Source organism: Myotis myotis, unplaced genomic scaffold (assembly GCF_014108235.1).
Source record: "Myotis myotis isolate mMyoMyo1 unplaced genomic scaffold, mMyoMyo1.p scaffold_m19_p_38, whole genome shotgun sequence".
Classification (NCBI taxonomy): domain Eukaryota; kingdom Metazoa; phylum Chordata; class Mammalia; order Chiroptera; family Vespertilionidae; genus Myotis; species Myotis myotis.
In genome coordinates, this window is record NW_023416344.1 from 241,751 (window position 1) to 262,355 (window position 20,605).

At 53.7% G+C, this 20,605-nt stretch overlaps 2 protein-coding genes across 3 annotated transcripts; both read left to right on the plus strand.

Moving 5' to 3' along the window:
• The first annotated feature begins 1,194 nt into the window (after positions 1-1,194).
• On the plus strand, positions 1,195-8,537 carry LOC118653124 (fructosamine 3 kinase related protein). The gene is made up of 6 exons (XM_036303757.1): positions 1,195-1,410; positions 4,303-4,454; positions 4,835-4,926; positions 5,395-5,477; positions 6,922-7,044; positions 7,293-8,537. Exons 1-6 carry the CDS (start codon positions 1,270-1,272, stop codon positions 7,626-7,628), a joined length of 927 nt encoding a protein of 308 aa, XP_036159650.1. The 5' UTR covers positions 1,195-1,269; the 3' UTR covers positions 7,629-8,537.
• A 2,282-nt stretch (positions 8,538-10,819) lies between these two features.
• Positions 10,820-20,016, plus strand: FN3K (fructosamine 3 kinase). 2 transcript variants are annotated; one of them, XM_036303837.1, is made up of 6 exons: positions 10,822-11,134; positions 12,283-12,434; positions 13,233-13,324; positions 13,932-14,014; positions 18,184-18,306; positions 19,565-20,016. In XM_036303837.1, exons 1-6 carry the CDS (start codon positions 10,994-10,996, stop codon positions 19,901-19,903), a joined length of 930 nt encoding a protein of 309 aa, XP_036159730.1. In that variant the 5' UTR covers positions 10,822-10,993; the 3' UTR covers positions 19,904-20,016. The 2 variants fall into 2 exon arrangements, with proteins under 2 accessions (XP_036159731.1, XP_036159730.1); XM_036303838.1 differs by lacking the exon at positions 18,184-18,306 and having other exon boundaries at positions 10,820-11,134.
• Positions 20,017-20,605: the final 589 nt, after the last annotated feature.

Below are 20,605 nucleotides of genomic sequence, written 5' to 3' on the forward strand. Positions count from 1 at the left end.
CATAAAAATAGACTTAAGAACTAAAAAGGGACTGATCATATTTTCTCTCAAGCCCCAGGCACTTGCACACACCAATGAACTCCTGATTTCTCTCCCCTGCTGTCGGAAAGTAAATAGAAACGGACAGCTGATGAGACTCTCACACTGGGTGTATATTTGCTGATGACTCACTAAGAATTCACAGTCAAGGTGCCAGTTGTTCTTCCGATATAGAAAGAAAAACTATTTTAAGCAAAACTGTAACCTCACCGATTCTAGTATCACGGCCGCAGGAAATCCACGTAATGCAGGTTTCGCGCCAGACTTTCACCCCGCGCCACACTCCGCCCCTGCCCTCCCCATGCCCCGCCCACCAATGCTCCGCCCACGCCACGCCCACACCAGCCAAGGCTCCGCCCCTCTCCGTCAAGCCACGCCCCCTTCCGTAGCCTCTGGCCGGGGTGTGACAAGCCTACAAAGTTTGTGTCGGTCTCAGGCCCCCTCCTGGCAGCCCGCACTGTCCCTTCTCACCCCCACAGACAGCAGCCCATCCTCAGGGTAGTTCACACCAGACCGGCCCGAGTGGAGAAGGTGGAAGGCGGAGCTGGGTTCGAGCCGGGTCTGTCCCGACAGCCCGATCGGAGACCTGGCTCCAGCGGTCAGGTGCCCGCACCCTCCACCCTCAAACTCGGCGTTGGGGGGAACTGGAAATCCTACTCCGTGGTCAAGGAGAGAGACTTGCTTGGGAATAATGTTGAGCTAGTGTGGTATCTCTCTCTCTCTCCTTTAAAAATATGTTTTTATTGACTTTAGAGAGAGGCAGGGAGAGGGATAGAGATAGAAACATCAATGATGAGAGAGGATCACTGATCGGCTGCCTCCTGCACGCCCCCTCCTGGGGATCGAGCCCGCCACCCGGGCATGTGCCCGGACCGGAATCAAACCCTGACCTCCTGGTTCATAGGTCAGTGGTCAACCACTGGGCCACACCGGCCGGGCCAGACTTTATTCTGAGACCACCGGAGCCTCCAGGTCCCGCCCCCAGCCGGCGTCACCCCGCCCCAGCCCGGCAGAGCCCCGCCTCCACCTGGCGTCACCCAGCCTCTCGCCCAATCCCTGAGCGTCATCCAGGCCCCGCCCCCAACCTGGCGTCGCCCCGCCTCTCACCCAATCCCGGCGCGTTCAGCAGGCCCCGCCCCTTCGTGACGTAACGGCGCCTCGCCTAGTCCCCAGGCCTCTCCGCGCTGTCGCGGGCGTCCCGGGGTCGCCTGAGGCGAGTCCGCAGGGAACATGGAGGAGCTGCTGAGGCGGGAGTTGGGCTGCGGCTCCGTCAAGGCCACGGGCCACTCAGGGGGCGGGTGCATTAGCCAGGGTCAGAGTTACGACACGGACAGAGGACGCGTGTTTGTGAAAGTGAACGCCCAGCCGGAGGTCAGGGCCGCCGCGAGCCGGGCGGGCCGAGAGGGCGGGGGCGGGGTCCGCAGCCGGGGCCTGAGGGCGGGGGAGAGGCTCGGCGGGGCCCTGCCTGGGGGCGGGGCGGGGCGGGCGGGGCCGGCGCTGCCCGTGGCCTCCCGGGGCACTTGGTGACCCGGCCTTACCGTCCGGCCGTTTCTGGGCGCTAGTGGTCGGCACCGCCAGCTCAGCCCTGTGTGGCCCCTAAACCCCAGGGGTGGTCGTCCGTCCAGAACCTTCCCTGTGCGGGTGGACGAGGGCGCCGGCGCTGAACCAGGACCCGCAGCAGGAGCCTGGCTCCTCGGGTCCGGAGGGCCCGCCCCGGAGTCATGGAGCGGAACCGGCGCTGCTCGCTCGTGGGCTGCGGGCCCCGCACAGACGCAGCGGCGGCCCGAGCAGCAAACACCCGCGTTCCCATTCTGGGTCTGGAGGCCCGGGCGCAGAGTCTCTCTCTCTCTCTCTCTCTCTCTCTCTCTCTCTCTCTCTCTCTCTCTCTCTCTCTCTCTCTCGGAGGCCTGGTCCCGCCCGAGGGCCCCCCTCCCGCCACCCTCTCCGGGGGTTAGGTCTCCAGGCAGGAAAGCCTTCCGCGCTTTCTTCTCTGCTTCCCTGTAGCAGGTGGACATGTCCGCGCCCCCCCCCCCCCCGGGCTCCTAGGAAACGCCTCTGGGGTGCCCTTCTCAGCCTGCGATGCCCCGCGTGCGTGGCCGCCTCCTGGTGGTGCTCACCGCCCGCCGCGGGCCGGGTGGCTTCTCCCGCTCGTGGCACCAGCCCGTCGCCTAAGCCGGGCGTGGGGGACCGTTCCCCAGGGCGGCGGACAGGAGGACCCGGGCGCAGTCCACGCTCCAGGGCGGCGGACAGGAGGACCCGGGCGCAGTCCACGCTCCAGGGCGGCGGACAGGAGGACCCGGGCGCAGTCCATGCTCCAGGGCGGCGGACAGGAGGACCCGGGAGGGAGGGAGCCTTGGCCACAGCCTCCGTCACCGCTGCCTGCGTGGAAACCATCCCCTTTCCTTCAAACCCGCGCTTAGGACAAGCACAGCAGGGCCCAGTCTCTCTCTCTATCTTCTCTGCTCTGAGAATTCTTCTTAACACACAGTTCTTTTTTAAATTGTTATTGGTTTGAGAGGAACTTCACTTTGTTGTGCCACTTGTGCATTCATCGAATGATTCCTGTGTGAGCCTGACCAGGGTTGGAGCCCACAGCCTTGGCGTAGGGATGACACTCTAACCAACTGAGCTACCCGGCCAGGGCAGGACACTGTTCTTAGCGTTCTCCTCAGTGACTGTAGCTCTTGACGGCAGTATAATAATAATATTTATCAAGTGTTTAGCGTGGATTATGTGTTAGCTGCTAACTTAGTTAATCATGGCAGCAAGCCCATGATATTGGTACCATTATTAACCCCATTTTACGGATGAGGAAACTGAGGCACAGAGAGCTTAAGCCACTTGCCCAAGGCCACAGAATTAGTGACTATGAGAACGTGTAGAAGAATGTCCATGCAGCACTGTTTGTCATAGCCCCAAACTGGAAGCCCAGCTGCCCATCAGCAGGAGACTGGATGAGCCCCTGACAGGAGGGAGCAGACTTGGCAAAAGGTGGGGTTAGTGTTCCAAGCAGAGTGACGCTGTGTGGAGGCTTCGAGGCTGGAGGAGGCAGGCGATCTTTAAGACGGTAAAGGAAGGCTGTACCCAGGAGCACAAGGGCGTGTGCATGTCAGTGTAAGGAGTGGAGCCTAGGTAGGGGCCCTGGGTGAGATGGGAGAGTGGGCAGGGTCATCCGGTGGGACATGCAGGATCGGGGCAGGGCGGTGGCTCAGGGTGGATTTGCCTTCCGGAAGGATGGCTTCAGTTTGGTGAGCAGGAGACCAGGGGAGGATGGTCACTGCAGTCCAGGGGGAACAAGGCCTTTTGGACTAGGATGGAAAAGGTGTTCAAGATGATACAGTTTCCAGTGCCAGGTAGGAGAGGCCCTAGAGCTTGGTGGTCCATTCAGGTGAAAAGTGACCACAGGTTCCTGGCATGCAGACCAGAGGCCACCTGCACCTGCGGGGTCAGGTGTTGTTACCAAGCAAGGACTTGCTGCCCAATGTGCACAGAAGCCAATGCTATGACATTGGCTTTGGATAAAAGAAAAGGCTTTATTGCAGTCAGCCGGCAATGAGACAAGGCTCAAATCTGTCTCCCCAGTTGTGGGTTTGGGTGAAATTTCAGGGGTTAGGGAAGGACGGGCCGGGCTGCGGAAGTGCTGCCCGGCAGGTTTCAATTGAAGGCTGCAGCACTGGGTCCTGGATAGGGGACCAGTGACCGAGTTCCAGTCAAGTCCCAGGCCTTTGGTTCCGTGGTGGCGGTTGGGTGGCGGTGGGGGGGCACACACTTCGGTTCTGGGTATCATTGAAAGTCAGAATTCTCTCCTTTGGGCATACTTGAGTATGACATGCAGGTTTGTTCTGTAGTCCCTGGAAAACAGTCACATCTTGTTAGGACTAGGGTAAGGCCGGTGTGAGCTGGTTCTGTGGCTGCTGTGGGACAGGACTGTGTTTGAGGTGCTACCGAGGGTGACCACGTACACAGCCCAGCCCTGCACCAGGCACTTAGTGGAATATCAGTAGCTGACTTCTTACCATCTGGAGGGGGTTTGGACTCAACGATAGCATCACAATATAGTCCAACGCTGCAAAGTACCATCTACTCCTGTGCAGCTTCAGGACGTATAATCTGCTTTACGGAAAAGCCGAAAAAGCTGTCTGTCTGTTGACTGCAGTCAGGGTAGCCTTGGTTTAGAATTGTAATGCCTGAGACACTTGTCTACCGGAGCCTTTCCAGAAGTGATCTTGCTCTCCTCCCCTCTGCCTTTAATTTCCCTGACAGGCTAGAAGAATGTTTGAAGGTGAGATGGCCAGTTTAACTGCCATCCTGGAAACAGACACAGTGAAAGTGCCCAAACCCATCAAGGTCCTGGATGCCCCGGGAGGCAGCAGTATGCTGGTGATGGAGCACTTGGACATGCGGTATCTGAGCAGGTACGCCTCGGCACCGTCCCCTCTGGTTGGCTTTGGTTTTCTTCTGAGTGGTTGCTCCACACCCGAAGCTTGCACTTGGGTATAACTTTGTGGATGTGATACAAGGGACCCGCCACCCACACGTAATGAGCACCCGGCAAGCCAAAGGCAACAGGAAGGGACTCTCCAGGTGAGATGCTCACAGAGGACTTGGCTGCAAGCTCAGATGAGGCTGCGAAAGACCGTCCACTAATGAGGGCCCATCATCTCCCTCTTGCTTCACCAAAACAGACTTTCTATCCTCAAAATGTGTGACTTCCTTTGTGTGGCCTGAGCCCTTCAGGTGGATGTACTATCCTGTTTTGTGTCACGTGTTCAGTTGCTGCCCTTTGGTTTCACAGCCATGCTGCCAAGCTTGGAGCCCAGCTAGCAGATCTGCACCTAGAGAATAAAAGGCGTGGAGAGACGCTGCAGAAGGAGGCCAGCAGAGTGGGTATGACATCTTGTGGGCCAAGAGGGACCCCACCTCGAGGAGGACACTGGGCTCTTATGGGTGTCTGGGTGGGGTTATGCCACAGCCACGTGAGTGAGGGTCAGACCTGCGTTGATGCCAAAGGAAAGGAATGTCAACCCCACGATGCATGTTTGGGGTGCGGTGAGCACAGTGAACGCAGTTTGTCTGCCACAAATGGCAGCTGCGAGCCATTCTGTCTGGGCGTCCTCTGGGCACCGTCTGGTGTCTCTCCTAGAAAGCAGCGGATGGCTTGACTGTGAAGTGGGACAGAGCAGGCTCTGGTTCTGGGTCCTGAGGGTCGGTGGAGACCAGGCCCTGTTTGTCTCTGGATGGGACTCAGGAGGAGAAGGCACGCTGACATCAGGTCTCCAGCTACGCTGAGCTCCAAGGCAGGGCCGAGGGAGCAAGGCAACTAGTCGTCTGTCCTGTTTTTCTTTTGCTTCCAAGGGAGAGGAGGTGGGCAGGCGGAACGGCCCTTCGTAGACCAGTTTGGGTTTGACGTGGTGACGTGTTGTGGATATCTCCCCCAGGTGAGTGACACCTGCATTTTCCTGTCTCCCAAGTGGGAAAGCTGTTCAGAAACAGCTGGGAAAGCACACCTCTCCCTTTTTGGTGAAGTTTAGTAAGTCTTTGCTCCCTTTCTTTCTGTGCTAATTTTTAAGAGGTTGACATGAGCTTTACCCCTCATGGGCTGTGTAAGCTCAGAGAGACAGAGAAGGCCAGCAAGTTAGGATGCTGTATTTCAAGGTGGGTAAAAATTAGAAAACTTTTAAATGTTTTATTTTAAATAGTAAGCTCTCAAAGGTAGCATAATGAAAAGGGATGGTAACTTTCAGTTTTATGATTTTACGGGTGGCTCCCCTGGGAATTCTCCTTGACACCTCGCAAACGCAGAGTGGTTAGGGTGGTGGATGTGCGCTCAGAAAAAGGCAGGTGGCTCCTTGGAAGGGATCTGCTGTAGAAAACTTTCGGGGATTTTGTGGTGGGCACGGGGGTGCAGTAGACACTATTCTGATTCTGAAATGTTTTGGAGGTTGTCCAGGAACTTGCATGGGGTGGCAGGTGGCTGATAGCTGCGCCTCCTGTTCCATGCTGCTCTGGGGTGTCTCAGCTGGCTCTGCTCCTCTCTCTCCCACCTGTACCTTGCTGGCTGGTTGTGTGCACATGTGTCAGGGCGCATTTGTGTGAGAGTACGTGTCTGAGTGTGAGTGAGTGCATTTTGTGAGTGTGATTCTCTGTCATTGGCGTCACATACTGCCCCTGGGCTGCCTGCTCTTGTGTATGTCTGTCTTGTTCCCACCCCCATCGTCAGCACCTGTGGCCTGGATGTCCTCTCTCAGCGGTCTTTTTGAACAGGGTTCCACGTGACTTCCCATGTTACCACTCTTGAGAGGGCAGTGCCAGCTGCTTGGGAGGGGCCAAAGAGGGGTCCTCTATGGCCAGGTGGATGGACAGAAGTGAGCCACAGGGTCAGAGAAGGCCAGCCAGCTCTGGCCTCTGTGCTCCTGTGTGAGTATAGATCGAAAGAAAACATCCCAAGGCAGGAAGAGATGAACCAAAGAACTCGTATGCATGTACGAATAGCCGAATAGCCGGCGGACACAGACAACAGTGCGTGAAGGCCTGGGGAGGGGGCGGGAACAGAGTGGAGGGTGTCAGTGGGGGAAAAAGGAGACATTTGTAATACTTTCAACAATAAAGATAAGTTTAAAAAAAGAAAAACATCCCAGAGCTCGTCAGAGGGGACCCTGTTGCTCTGCATGGAATGGCCCCTTGCTTCCCACTGCTTCTGGGGTAGGCTCTAAGCTACCTGTCCACAAGGCCCCGGGGGTACCATCAGCTCCCACCCCCCACCCTCCACCCCCATCCCTGCAGCGGGGTCTCAAGCAATCAGTCTTTCCACTTCGGGGTACCTCCTTCAGCCCTGGCATGTGCCTCTGAGCTCGGCTTTCTCCTTTGCTGTCGCTTGTGCAGGTGAATGACTGGCAGAAGGACTGGGTTACATTCTATGCCCAGCAGCGCATCCAGCCCCAGATGGACATGCTGGCGAAGGGGTCTGGGGACAGAGATGCCCTCGAGCTCTGGTCTGCTCTGCAGGTGAGAGAGCCCCGCTGCGCCCTGTGCCCACCATGCCCTGCAGCCCCACCAGGGAGAGGTGGCGAGCCAGGTACAGCACTGAGATGTGTGTCTGATAGGAGGTGGGTGGGCTTGGCCAATCAGATGGCGGTACGTGTCCCTGCACCCTGCCTGAGCCATGCACGGCCACGCGCAGCCACACGTGGGAAAGCGTGCACCCTTCCCACATGCGTCACTCGTTTCGCTGAGGCTGCCTTTCTTCCTCGCAGTTGAAGATCCCTGATCTGTTCCTTGATCTGGACATCGTCCCAGCCCTGCTCCACGGAGACCTCTGGGGAGGAAACGTAGCAGAGGATTCCTCTGGGCCCATCATCTTTGACCCAGCCTCCTTCTACGGCCACTCGGAATATGAGCTGGCAATAGCCGGCATGTTTGGGGGCTTTAGTAGCACCTTCTACTCTGCCTACCACAACAAGATCCCCAAGGCCCCCGGATTTGAGAAGCGCCTGAAGTTGTATCAGCTCTTCCACTATTTGAACCACTGGAATCATTTCGGATCAGGGTACAGAGGGTCCTCCCTCAACATCATGAGGAACCTCATCTAGTGAGCTCGCTCTGCTCCGGAGGGAGGCCTGTGCGAGGAGCCTGCCGGAGCCTTAGGTTCAGATGTACCAGGTCCTAACCCTCTGTTCCCCCACAGTCCTCTTCTTCAGGGGTCCTGTCCCATTTCTTCACACACCTGGAGAGGCTTCAGACCAACTTTCCAAGCCTTGGAAAGTATGTAATGTCTCAGAAGAGAGGTGTTGTCGTCCTAAAGCTGTACATTTCGTTAGACTTCGTAGTTGGATAAACCGTACTAGTAATGTGAACAGAGGGGCCTCGCAGTGTGGGGCCATGTCAAACCAAACAACTGCCCCAAAGGTAGAGAAGGGAAGTGGCCAGTGCGCCATGCACTGCTGCCGCGGGCACCTTCCCACCATCCCCTCCCGTCTCGCCTCCAGGAATGATTCGAGTTCAGGATGATGCTACTCAATGGCTGAGTGTATTCTAGGCACGAAACCGTCTTACGAGGAGCATCTTACAATGACCATTCCCCAAACTGAGCACATTCCCTTTGTTTTCTGTGTGACCTCTGGACCAGCCGCCGGCTGAGCAGGTCTGGAGATGATTTGGGGAGTGGCCAAACTGCCAGCTTCCGGGTTGTCCTCAGTAGATTCAGGAGCCACTGAATCGACTTCACACCCCCCTGGCCTGCCGCTCTCTTAGCTTGCCGAGTGTCATTCCTTTGCTTCAGAGATGCTCGCACTAAGCCAGTGTTTCCCCCCTTCATCTTGCAGGGGTGAGGAACGGTCATGAATGGCATTGATGTTAACATGCTTTTGTGCAAACTTTTCAGTGGTTTCTATGATGCAAGGCACCATTTCCCTCATTTAAACCATAATTCAGTGTTTTTCCTAGATATTTGCCAAGAAGCCTTTGTAATGTGTTACTCTAATAAATTGTTTCTTAAAGAGAAAATTTTTTCTTTGACTTTGTTAAATAAGAGAAGAGCTTCAAACTAAGGGCAGGTGTAGCCTGAGGACTTTCTAATATTTGACTCAGATGCAATTTAACTGCTGTTCCTCGTCACCCTGCGAGATTTGTGAACATTGAAGGGATGTTGAAAGCAACTGTCGGATTGCGTTTTGAGGAAGAAGCCCACTTGTGACCACCGACTGGGTCTGGGGTGGGACTGGGAGCACCAGTGTTAGGACTCCGGTGGTCTCCCGGAGGCTGGTGGGGAGGATAGATTCATTCTTTCTCCTCTGCTTTGTGTTTCTATGCACAGGGGCCCCTCTGTGTAATTCGGAAGCAGAACGATGCTTTCAGAGTTCTGGCTTCTGTGGGAAGGGAGAGAGGACTGTGACTTTAAGAGCTTCTGGTTGTCGAATGGTCAAACCTAGTAATTCCTAGACTACTATGTGCTGAGATTTTAGCTTATTTTTCCTGATCCTGGGGAAACTGTCTCCGAGGGAAAGGGTGCTGAGCCAGCTTCTGACGATGTCACATGTGCTGTTGTACTGTTTTTCTAAAATTTTTTATCATTTATTTTTTAAATCCTTACTGAGGATATTTTCCATTGATTTTTATTTTTTTTGAAATATATTTTATTTATTTTTTACAGAGAAGAAGGGAGAGGGATAGAGAGCCATAAACATCGATGAAAGAGATCGATCAGCTGCCTCCTGCACGCCCCCCAGTAGGGATGTGCCCACAACCAAGGTACATGCCCTTGACCGGAATCGAACCTGGGACCCTTCAGTCCGCGGGCCGACGCTCTATTCCCTGAGCCAAACCGGCCAGGCTCCATTGATTTTTAGAGAGAGTGGAAGAGAGAGGGAAGACCGAGAAACACTGATGTGAGAGAAGCACATCGATTGGAGCCCGCGGTGAGAGGAAGGGACGCCTTCTGGCTCCCGGTGCCGGGGGATTGGGGTCGCTCACAGGCCCCTCTGCGTTCCGAGAGGCTGAGGTAGGGGAGGCAGCCTCCCCTGTTCCTGGTCACCCGAGAAAGTGACAGGCCGCTGGGCTCTCAGACCAGGAGGATGGCCCAAACCCCCTCCCAAGAGACTCCTCTTGGGTGCTGTGCCAGGTGCTGGGAACGGCTGGCTCTGCCCCCAGCAGCCCCCTGGGCCCTGGACCTCACGCCTAGGCAGCACCACTGGGCCCTGGGAGAGCTCAGAGCTGGGCCCGAGCTCTCCCCAGCTGTTAACAAGCACAGGGAGACACCCACAGCGGCACCTGGGGGGGAGGCCGCAGGTGAGAGTGCAGCCCAAGGAGAGGGAGGGCGAGAGGCACAGAGGCAGGTGGCACTTAACTGAACTGATGTTTCTATCTCTCCCTCTCCCTTCCTCTCTGAAATCAATAAAAATATATTTTAAAAAAAGATTTGTCATAATAACTTAGTGTAATGTCTATGTTGCACTGTGGTATAAGGTATAGACAGTCAAACGGTAAATAAAGAAAATAAAGTCCAGCTGGTGTGGCTCAGTGGTTTAGTGTTGACCTATGAACCAGGAGGTCACAGTTCAATTCTCAGTCAAGGCACACGCCCGGGTTTTATGCTCGATCCTTAGTGTGGGGTGTTCAGAAGGCAGCTAATTGATGATTCTCTCTCATCGTTGATGTTTCTATCTCTCCCTCTCCCTTCCTCTCTGAAATCAATAAAAATATTTTAAAAAATAGTTAAAGTTCCTCCCCATCGCTGTGGTCTCTGTAATCAGGAGTCCCACGTGGGTGGGGTCAGCGCCTTGCCTGGTATCAGAAGCTCCAGAGCTGCCTCTATCTATTGCTGATGGGCACCAGGTGCCCTGATGAGCAAAGGCAAGGCCAGCTGTGGGGCCACTGGGCAGTGCCGGGGCCTGGCAGGACGTGGTTGAGACCCCCAGCCTTGTCTGGTCAGTGGGAGACCTAGCCAGGCCTCTGACTGGGCCACTCCAGGGCTGTGTCCAGTAGCCTGCTGAGTGGGAGGGGTTCCAGTCCTGGGAGGGCTCCTGGGACCTCTGTGCAGGGAGGTCAGGCCCTACCTCTAGGACCCTGTGAGCGCCCCCAGTGGGTGAACCCCCAACCTGGACTGTCCAGGCACACTAACTCTGCAGACGCCTGGGAGAGCGCCGCCCAGCTCTGTCCCCCCTTGGGATACGTCCTCGCTCTACCCTCCCCCCTCCCTTTTTCCCTTCCCCCCTTCCTCCTCTCCCTCCCTCTCTCCCTCCCGCCTCCCTCCTCACCCCTCCCGGGAGGCGGAGCCTGGGAGGCGGGAGCTCGGGCGTTCAGAGCCCGCTGGCCCTGCGGACCAGTCGCCTTCCCCGTGCACAGCGGCCTGGGCAGTGGCGAGCTCGCGTCCCTGGCTGGGCAGTCGGCACCATCCTGAGTCCCTCTTTGCGTCCCCCTGGCTCCCCCTGGTCCCCGTGTTCCGAGTGTCCCCGCCCCCATGGAGCAGCTGCTGCGCTCGGAGCTGCGCACCGCGACCCTGCGCGCCCTGGGGCGCTCTGGCGGGGGCTGCATCAGCGAGGGGCACTCCTACGACACTGACGCGGGGCCTGTGTTTGTCAAGGTCAACCGCAGGGCTCAGGTGAGGGGACTGGAGAGGGGGAGAGGGTGGGAAAGGCGGGGAACGGAGAGAGCGAGAGCGTGGTAAGGGGAGAGGGGGCGGATAAAGGAGATGGGGCGCGCGGAAGGGGACGCGGGGCAGGGGGCGCGGGCACGAGGAGTGGCCTTTCCTGCGTCAGGCCTGGCGCCACTGCCCCCGTGTCAGCCTGCGGCCTTGAACCGGACACCTGCAGGCCACAGGGCTCCAGCATGTTCTGCGGGGTCCCCTGCAGGATTTTACCCGCTGCAGGATTAATTCTGGTCCTTTTACCCCGTGCGTGCGTGAGTTTTCTGTTGTTTGGTTTAATGTCTCCACCCACCAAGCATGGGGGAGGTGAGGCTTGGAGACCTGGGCTGCTTCTGCCACTCTCCTGCCCCAGCTCTGAGCTCAGGTTTCCCCAAGGTCCCATCCTCTTCACCAGGTGTGAAGAGGCAGGAAGGTAGCCAGGACTCCCAGGCACCCCAAGGGCCAGACTCCAGGCCCCTCTACTCACAGGCCCTGCTTGTGTTTGGATCTGGTTTTCATCTCCTGCTTACCCTATATCTGTTAAACACACACGGATAATACAACAACACTTGACAAGCGGAGAGTTAGCCCGGCCGGTGTGGCTCAGTGGTTGAGCGTCGACCTATGAACCAGAAGGTCACGGTCCAATTCTCTGGTTTTTGGACTCCATCCCCAGTGGGGTGTGCAGGAGGCAGTTGATCAATGATTCTCTCTCATCATTGATGTTTCTTTCTCTCTCCCTCTCCCATCCTCTTTGAAATCAATTTCAAAACAAAAAAACAAGTGGAGAGACTTAACCACAGTGCATGTACCCAGCAGAGGCGGGGTGCTGCCAGAGAGACCCCTTCAGACACCCTGCAGCACTGTCCATGCCTGGGTGGACAAGGGGTGGGGGCTGACCCAGCACCCCTGCTCCTTGGGCACCCAGAACTGCTGAGGAGTCTGATTTCAGAACCCAAATGTCCCAGAATGATAAGCCCCACCCACAGGAACCCCATTTTCAGTAACTAGTGGTCCTGGGTGCTTATGACCCCGTGTGGTGGCTTCTGTGGAAGGTTGTGAGCCACAGCCTGGCTGCAGAGGCCCCTGCTGGAGTGGGAGCTCATGTGGTGTTCTGGACACAGGCCCGGCAGATGTTTGAGGGGGAGGTGGCAAGCCTGGAGGCCCTCCGGAGCACGGGCATGGTGCGGGCCCCTCGGCCCATCAAGGTTATCGACCTGCCCGGGGGTGGGGCAGCCTTCGTGATGGAGCATCTGAAGATGAGGAGCTTGAACAGGTAAGAGAGAGAGAGAGAGAGAGAGAGAGAGAGTGAGTGTGTGTGTGTGTGTGTGTGTGAGAGAGAGAGAGCAGCCTCTTGCTGAGCTGCCCACATAACTCGGTAGAGTTACCAGGGGCAGGGTTCCCACCTGTCATTCTTTTTCTTCTGGTATTTTGTTGATTTCAGAGGGGAAGGGAGAGGGAGAGAGAGAGAAACATCAATGATGAGCCTGGCTGGTCTGGCTCAGTGGTTGAGCGTCAACTTATGAACCATGGTTTGATTCCCAGTCTGATTCCTGGTCAGGGCACATGCCTGGGTTGTGGGCTCAATCTCCAGTAGGGGGCGTGCAGGAGGAAGCCAAGCAAAGATTCTCTGTCATCATTGATGTTCCTCCCTCTCCCTCTCTGAAATCAATAAAAAAAAAAAATATTTAAACAACCCCACCAAAACGGGGAGATGGTTTTTTGTTCATTTGTTTGTTTTTATAGCAAAAGTGGAAATTTACCGAAGATCTAGCACAGACTCCCACGTGGGGAGGGGGAAAGAGTCCCCTGGGAGATGGTTTTTAACTTAATGTTACCTTTTGAACATTTGTCTTGTAATTCTCAGTACTTCTTAAAGCTTCTGTGGGTGCCTACCTGCTTCCCCACTCTTGGTGATTTTACACTGTTTTCTGGAAAGGGTCGCTGCCTGCCGTTTATTTTCACTTGTCATGGCATGGAGAGTAGTTTTTAGGTATTAAAATATTCCTAAAACAGCGTACTGGCAGATTGTTGCTATTTCTTACTTTAATGGCTGCATTTCTTCTCTCCGCAGTCAGGCTTGGAGACTTGGAGAACAGGTGGCAGATTTGCACCTTTACAACCAGAAGCTCGGGGACAAGTTGAGGGAGGAGGCGAACACAGTGGGTGCGTTCAGATTGCCTTCGTGCGCCCTTGACCCACCAGGCCAGGGTGACATTTTCGTAACAGGTTGGATTGAACGCCTGTAGAGGATCTCCCTCTACACTCAGTGTGAAAATGAGATTGTTAAATAGGAATTTTTTTATTTTATTTTTTAAAAAAATATATATTTTATTCATTTTTTGCAGAGAGGAAGGGAGAGGGATAGGGAGTTAGAAACATTGATGAGATAGAAACATTGATCAGCTGCCTCCTGCACACCCCCTACTGGGGATGTGCCCGCAACCAAGGTACATGCCCTTGACCGGAATCAAACCCGGGACCCTTGAGTCCGCAGGCCAATGCTCTACCCACTGAGCCAAACCGGTTAGGGCTGTTAAGTAGGAATTTGATGGCGTTCATAAGCAAGTAGAATTGGCTCCTGACCTCTTTTATACCCAGCCCTGCTGTCTGGTGTGCTGAGGCTGTGTCCTGGCTGACTCACGTGCTACCTAATTGCTAATGGGAGTGGTCCATTCTCCTATCACCCACCTTCCAGCGGTGCAGCCAGGCCTGTCCTGACTCTGTGGGGTCTGGCATTTAGAGGAAAGACCACATCTCTTCCTGTTGACAGGCCGGAGGGCCGAGGATGCTGAGCCCCAGCATGTGACCAAGTTCGGCTTCCACACGGTGACGTGCTGTGGCTTCATCCCGCAGGTGAGTATCAGGGTTAGGATGCAAGTGCTTGCTTAGCTGAGGGCTGTTCCCTACACCCTCATGTTGGGCACCCCTTCCCTTGTATGTGACAGTGTGCCAGTCCCAGTGCACCAGGGAGATTCCCAAAAGCAAAGGGTGAGCTGTGATACCTGGGGTGAGGGCATTGAGCTTGGTGGTGGGAAGCCGTGGGGCAGGTGGAAGAGCGCTCTAAGCAGAGGGAACAGCAGGTGTGAAGGCCATATTTCAGGAGGGCACAGGCTGAGTGGAGCCAGCACAGTCATAGTGGTCCCGACAAGTGTGGCTGAGTGTGGCTTGTCACCTGCTTTAGATGGTGAGTTTAAGAGCTGTGGGGTCTCCAAAGACTTGGTTGACCTCATACAGTGGCTTTTCAAGAACCCTAAGGTCTGAAGTAGATGAGAAGGGATGGTCTGTGAGGGGCACAGGTAGCCCTTGAATGCTCCTTCAAACTATAGGATCAACAAGCCAACTTAGGTCAACTGCAGCCCTGCCAGGAAAGGGAGATGGGAGGACAACCCAGCCCACCTCCTCATGCGAGAACAAGAAGGCCCTGGGACTTAGTTCACTTAGCATAATACTCTCCAGGTCCCTCCATGCTGCCTCAAAGGATAAGAGATCCTTTTTCCTGCTGCACAGTATTCCATGGTGCAAATGTACTACAGCTTTTTTAAATCCACTCATCTATTGATGGGCACTAGGCCTGTTTCCAGATTGCTGTGTTCTTTTATTTATTTACTAGAGGCCCAGTGCATGAAATTCGTGCATGGGTAGGGTCCCTAGCAGCTGCTGGCTGCCGGCCAGGGCACTCCCTTCCCCCAGCCACCTGCCACCACCGCCAGCCCTGCCCCGGTCAAACTCCTGGTCAGGGGGACCATTTGCATATTAGGCTTTTGTTATATAGGATTTATTTATTTTAATTTCTTAGTTTTATTTATTTTACTTTAAGAAAGTAATATAACATCATAAATAATACATATGAAATTATGAACATGTTGCATTCAATTTTATTATTATTATTACTAGAGGCCCAGTGCACAAATTCGTGCATGGGTGGGGTCCCTCTGGGTGGCCTGTAGGGGTCAGGCCGAAACCCGCAGTCCAATGCTGCCTGCAGCTCCTACCTGCTGCTCCCGCTCATCCTGGCCCCACTGTGCCTGCCGCAGGCTCATGCCCAGCGCTCACCAGCCATGAGCTCTGCGTCTGGTGCCCTCCCAAGGGGAGTGGCCTGCAGGATCGGGCTGAAACCAGCTTTCCGACATCCCCTGAGGGGTCCCAGTTGCCAGAGGGCACAGGCCAGGCTGAGGGACCCCTCTGGTGCACGATTGGGGTGGGGAAGGACTGCAGGAGGGCTCCAAGGGTGTGTCCGGCCCATCTTGCTTAGTCCCGATAGGCCAGACCCCAGCAGTAAGCATCTGCCCCTTGGTGGTCAGTGCATGTCATAGCGACTGGTTGACTGGTCGACTGTCTGCCCCCTGATGGTCAGTGCATGACATAGTGAGCAGTTGAGCAGCCTTAGCATATCAGTAGCATATTACGCTTTGATTGGTTGTTCAGTTGTTCTGCCATTCAGTCTATTTGCATATTACCTGCCGGGAGCCGGTCCATGCTTGCTGTTTCAAGGGACCTGGCATATATGGCATACTGTTCTTAATATGTTTGCTCACCTTCTTGGCACTATGTGTTTTAACCAAGGTCTCTGAGAAAGGTTGTTTCCCCAGGTAGGGATTTTCCCCTGAAGCTAGGGAGGGAATAAAACCTCTTAACTAAGTGCCAGGCGGGTAATTAATCACTTTAACTATGAACAATCATGCTTAAGCTACATAATCTTTACTCCCTGGAATGGAGATAAGAAACGCCCTAACCTTTGTAATAGAGATTGATAGGATTGAATCAACTGGTATAAATACAGATGTAATAAGACAGCAAGACACAGAACTTAGAATACGGAACCAAGAGAGATGGAACCTAGGCACAGAACCTACACAGAACGTTCTCTAGAGACAGAAGAACTTCACTGGAGAGAACATGGCAAAAGTTCCTGGACAAAAACTGGCCTTAGAACCTAGAGACAGAACCTAGCGAGAGAACATGGCAAAAGATCCTGGACTGAACCTGACTACAGAAATTGGCAAGAGAACCTGACTAGAACCTGGTGACTGAACCTGGCTGGAGAACCTGGACAGAACCTGGCTGGAGAACCTAGCAAGAGAACATGGACACAGAACCTGGCTGGAGATCCTAACCAGAACTTCGCTGGAGATCCAGACCAGAACTTGGCTGGAGATCCTGGCTAGAGATCCTGGCTAGGCTGCTGATGAACTGAATGCTGCCTCCATGTCATTCCTTCTTAGCCGACTCCATCTACGCCTTTGGGGACCCCTGGAACCGCTGGGGTTGGACCCCGGCATCTGGCGCCCGAACAGGGACCCCTAGGTAAGCGCCCCACACTCGGGACGGATCGGACTCCACCGTAGGAATAGGGTGGATAGTCTTCGCTGACTCCGTCCACACCTTTGGGAACCCCTAGAACAGGATTCCCTTAGGTAAGTCCTCCCCATTGAGAACCCCCACACTCGGGATGGATAGGACTCCACCACGGTGCTACAGACCCCCCTATAGAGGATAAGTAGGGTAAGAAGGTGGATAGTACAGAACTTAGATTGAGAAGATGTGCCATACTGAGTCCAAAGAAAGCAGACTCTGTATTGATTCTTAGAGTGAGAAGATGTGCCATACTGAGTCCAAAGAAAGAAGACTCTGTATTGATCTTTACATTAAGAAGATGTGCCATACTGAGTCTAAAGAAAAAAGACTCCGTATTGATCTTTTAACACATATGTTTGCTAGCAGAGGAGTTAAGGTTACTCCCAGTCAGATGGAACATTTTATACAAGAAATATGTCCATGCTTTTCTGAGGAAGGAAAGGTGCCGGAAAGGTAAATGTAGAGGCATGGGAGAAGGTAGGCCCAAGGAGCCTTATCCTTAACCCCACTGCAGCCTTTCCACCCCGGGAAAGTGCAGGATTGGCAAGCTCTCCCTGGGGTGATAGATCAGGACTCAGGTAATAGCGGAAAGCGCCAATCCTACTCTTAAAATGGATACAAGAGAGCATTTCGGGTTTTTCTTTTTAATGCCTGCTTTTAAAAAATAAAAAAGGGGGAATTTGCCGGGATCCGGTCCATCCTTGCTGTTTCAAGGGACCTGGCATATATGGCATACTGTTCTTAATATGTTTGCTCACCTTCTTGGCACTATGTGTTTTAACCAAGGTCTCCTCTCGGAGAAAGGTTGTTTCCCCAGGTAGGGATTTTCCCCTGAAGTTAGGGAGGGAATAAAACCTCTTAACTAAGTGCCAGGCGGGTAATTAATCACTTCAACTATGAACAATCATGCTTAAGCTACATAATCTTTACTCCCTGGAATGGAGATAAGAAACGCCCTAACCTTTGAAATAGAGATTGATAGGATTGGAATCAACTGGTATAAATACAGATGTAAGAAGACAGAACACACAGAACTAGAGACAGAAGAACTTCGCTGGAGAGAACATGGCAAAAGATCCTGGACTGAACCTGACTACAGAAATGGGCAAGAGAACCTGACTAGAACCTGGTGACTGAACCTGGCTGGAGAACCTGGACTGAACCTGGCTGGAGAACCTAGCAAGAGAACATGGACACAGAACCTGGCTGGAGATCTGAAGCAGAACTTCGCTGGAGATCCAGACCAGAACTTGGCTGGAGATCCTGGCTAGGCTGCTGATCAACTGAACACTGTCTCCGTGTCCTTCCTTCTTCGCCGACTCCGTCTACACTTTTGGGGACCCCTGGACCCGCTGGGGCTGGACCCCGGCAATTACCCTTTTATTAGATAAGATTATTTGGTGGCAAATAGCTCTTTGCATCTCTTTTTTAAAAAAGTATTTCTTTATTGTTGAAAGTATTACCTATGACCCCCTCTTTCCCCCATTGACCCTCTCTGCGTCCATGGGTCATGCATATATGCATACAAGGTCCTTGGTTGATTACCTCCCACCCACCCTCTGAGGCTGTGTTCTTTTAGCGGTTGATCTAAGGTTTAGGCAAAGCACGTGTATAACTGCCCTGTGACCACCACCTGCAGCATCCACCTCCTTTCCCTTGCTGCCCAGGTGAATGAGTGGCAGGACGACTGGTCGGCCTTCTTCACCCGGCACCGGCTCCAAGCGCAGCTGGACCTCATTGAGAAGGACTATGCTGATCGAGAGGCACGAGAGCTCTGGTCGCAGCTACAGGTGGGCACAGCAGGTGCTTTCTGCGAGAGGGGCTGTCCCCCTGTGAGCCACCACATTTGTGTGGGGCCCTGGAGTTGGGACCACTGAGCCCCGGAGAGGAGCTGGTCAAGTCCAGGACACATGGCGCCTCTTGGCCTGATGGGGAAGCGGGGAGGGGTGGGGCCGGAGGACATACCCTCGGCCCCTGAGTGTACCTCTCCAGCCCTGAGGTCACTGGGTTCTTAAACCTCAGTCTTTGCTCATGTGAAACACAGGTACTGGGATCGTAAAGGTGGCATTTACTATTACTTTCTTGCCCACTTTTACCCTTTTCTGCCGAAGCATGAATGTTTTACTTCTTAGAGCAGATGTGGGCAGAAGATGCCCGAGGGACTGGTTTCAAAGCAACACCCAAAATGTGAAAAACAGAACTCTCAAGTCAATCTAGAGTGAGCATGCATTGAAGAACTATTATTTAACTCTTTTTTTTAAAGAATTTATTTTATTTTATTTTTTAAATATATTTTATTGATTTTTTACAGAGAGGAAGGGAGAGGGATAGAGAGCCAGAAACATCGATGAGAGAGAAATATCGATCAGCTGCCTCCTGCACGCCCCCCACTGGGGATGTGCCCGCAACCAAGGTACATGCCCTTGACCGGAATCGAACCCGGGACCCTTGAGTCCGTAGGCCGACGCTCTATCCACTGAGCCAAATCGGTTCTGGCTATTATTTAACTCTTTAAAAAATATTTTTTTATTGATTTCAGAGAGGAAGGGAGAGAGAGAGAGAGCGATAGAAACATCAATGATGAGAGAGACTCATTGATCAGTTGCCTCCTGCACGCCCCCCACTGGGGATGAATCCCGAAATCGAGTCTCAACCACTGAGCCACACCCTCTGGGCTTATTTAACTCTTTAATGACGTAACCGATGGGATACAAAAGAGGTGCAGATGCATGTGATGTGAAATAAAAGAATAGTGGAAAAGTTTGTTAAGTTAGGTACAAAAAAAATACCTTCACTCAGGTTATACAGTTCAGGTTATATGATTCCTATTCTATAGGAGATAAAACCATCACCTCTGGGGTTTGACACCATATGTAAATCATTAGTGTCATGGAGCTTCGGGCCTGAGTCTCTAGACCAAGTTCCACTGCCCTGGGCTTGCTTTGACACTGAACAAACACGAGGCCATCTTTGCCTTCGTTCCCCGTATTGCATGAGGAAACCGTGGCTCAAAGTCCCATAACTGTGTGTCCAATATTATTTCCTTAGGTGAAGATCCCGGATCTGTTTCGTGGCCTAGAGATTGTCCCCGCACTTCTTCACGGGGATCTCTGGTCAGGAAACGTGGCCGAGGACGACTCGGGACCCCTTATCTACGACCCAGCATCCTTCTATGGCCATTCTGAGTTTGAACTGGCAATCGCCTTGATGTTCGGCGGCTTCCCCAGGTCCTTCTTCACCGCCTACCACCGGAAGATCCCCAAGGCTCCAGGGTTCGACCAGCGGCAGCTGCTCTACCAGCTCTTTAACTACCTGAACCACTGGAACCACTTTGGGAGGGAGTACAGGAGCCCGACCCTGGGCACCATGAGGAAGCTTCTCAAGTAGCAGCCCACCTGTGTCCCTGCCCACCTGCCCGCCCGCTTAGTAGATACCAGGGGCAGCAACAGCAGAGGTGGCTGCAGGGGCTAATAAAGCCAGGGGGGCCTTCGGGGACGGAACCGCTGAGTCTTACTGTGTCTCCACCCTCCGTGCACTTGGGCTGGTTTACAGGGTGCCCAGACCACCTGAAAGGGCTCCAACGGGCTCTTTGCCTACCACAGCCTGGGGGATGTTTGAAGTTTGGATGTTTTCATCATAATTGTATAGAAACTCACATAGGTTTGGGGTTTGCTTAGGCAGAAAATGGTGCCCCATTGTCCTGTGGACGTGGGGCTCCTGTTTTAGCTCAGGCAGTGTTGGGCACCATGAGTTGTGCCCCACTTTTTAAAAAAGAAATATATTTTAATTGACTTCAGAGAGGAAGGGAGAGGGAGAGAGGTAGAAACATCAATGATGAGAGAGATTCATTGACTGGCTGTCTCCTGCACACCCCCTACTGGGGATCAAGCCCACAACCCAGGCATGTGCCCTTGAGTGGAATTGAACCTGAGACCCTTTAGTCCAAAGGCCACCACTCTATCCACTGAGCCAAACCAGCTAGGGCTAAAAAATATTTTTAATATATTGATTTCAGAGAGGAAGGGAAAGGGAGAGAGAGAGAAAAAAAATCAATGATGAGAATCATCGATTGGCTACCTCCTGCACACC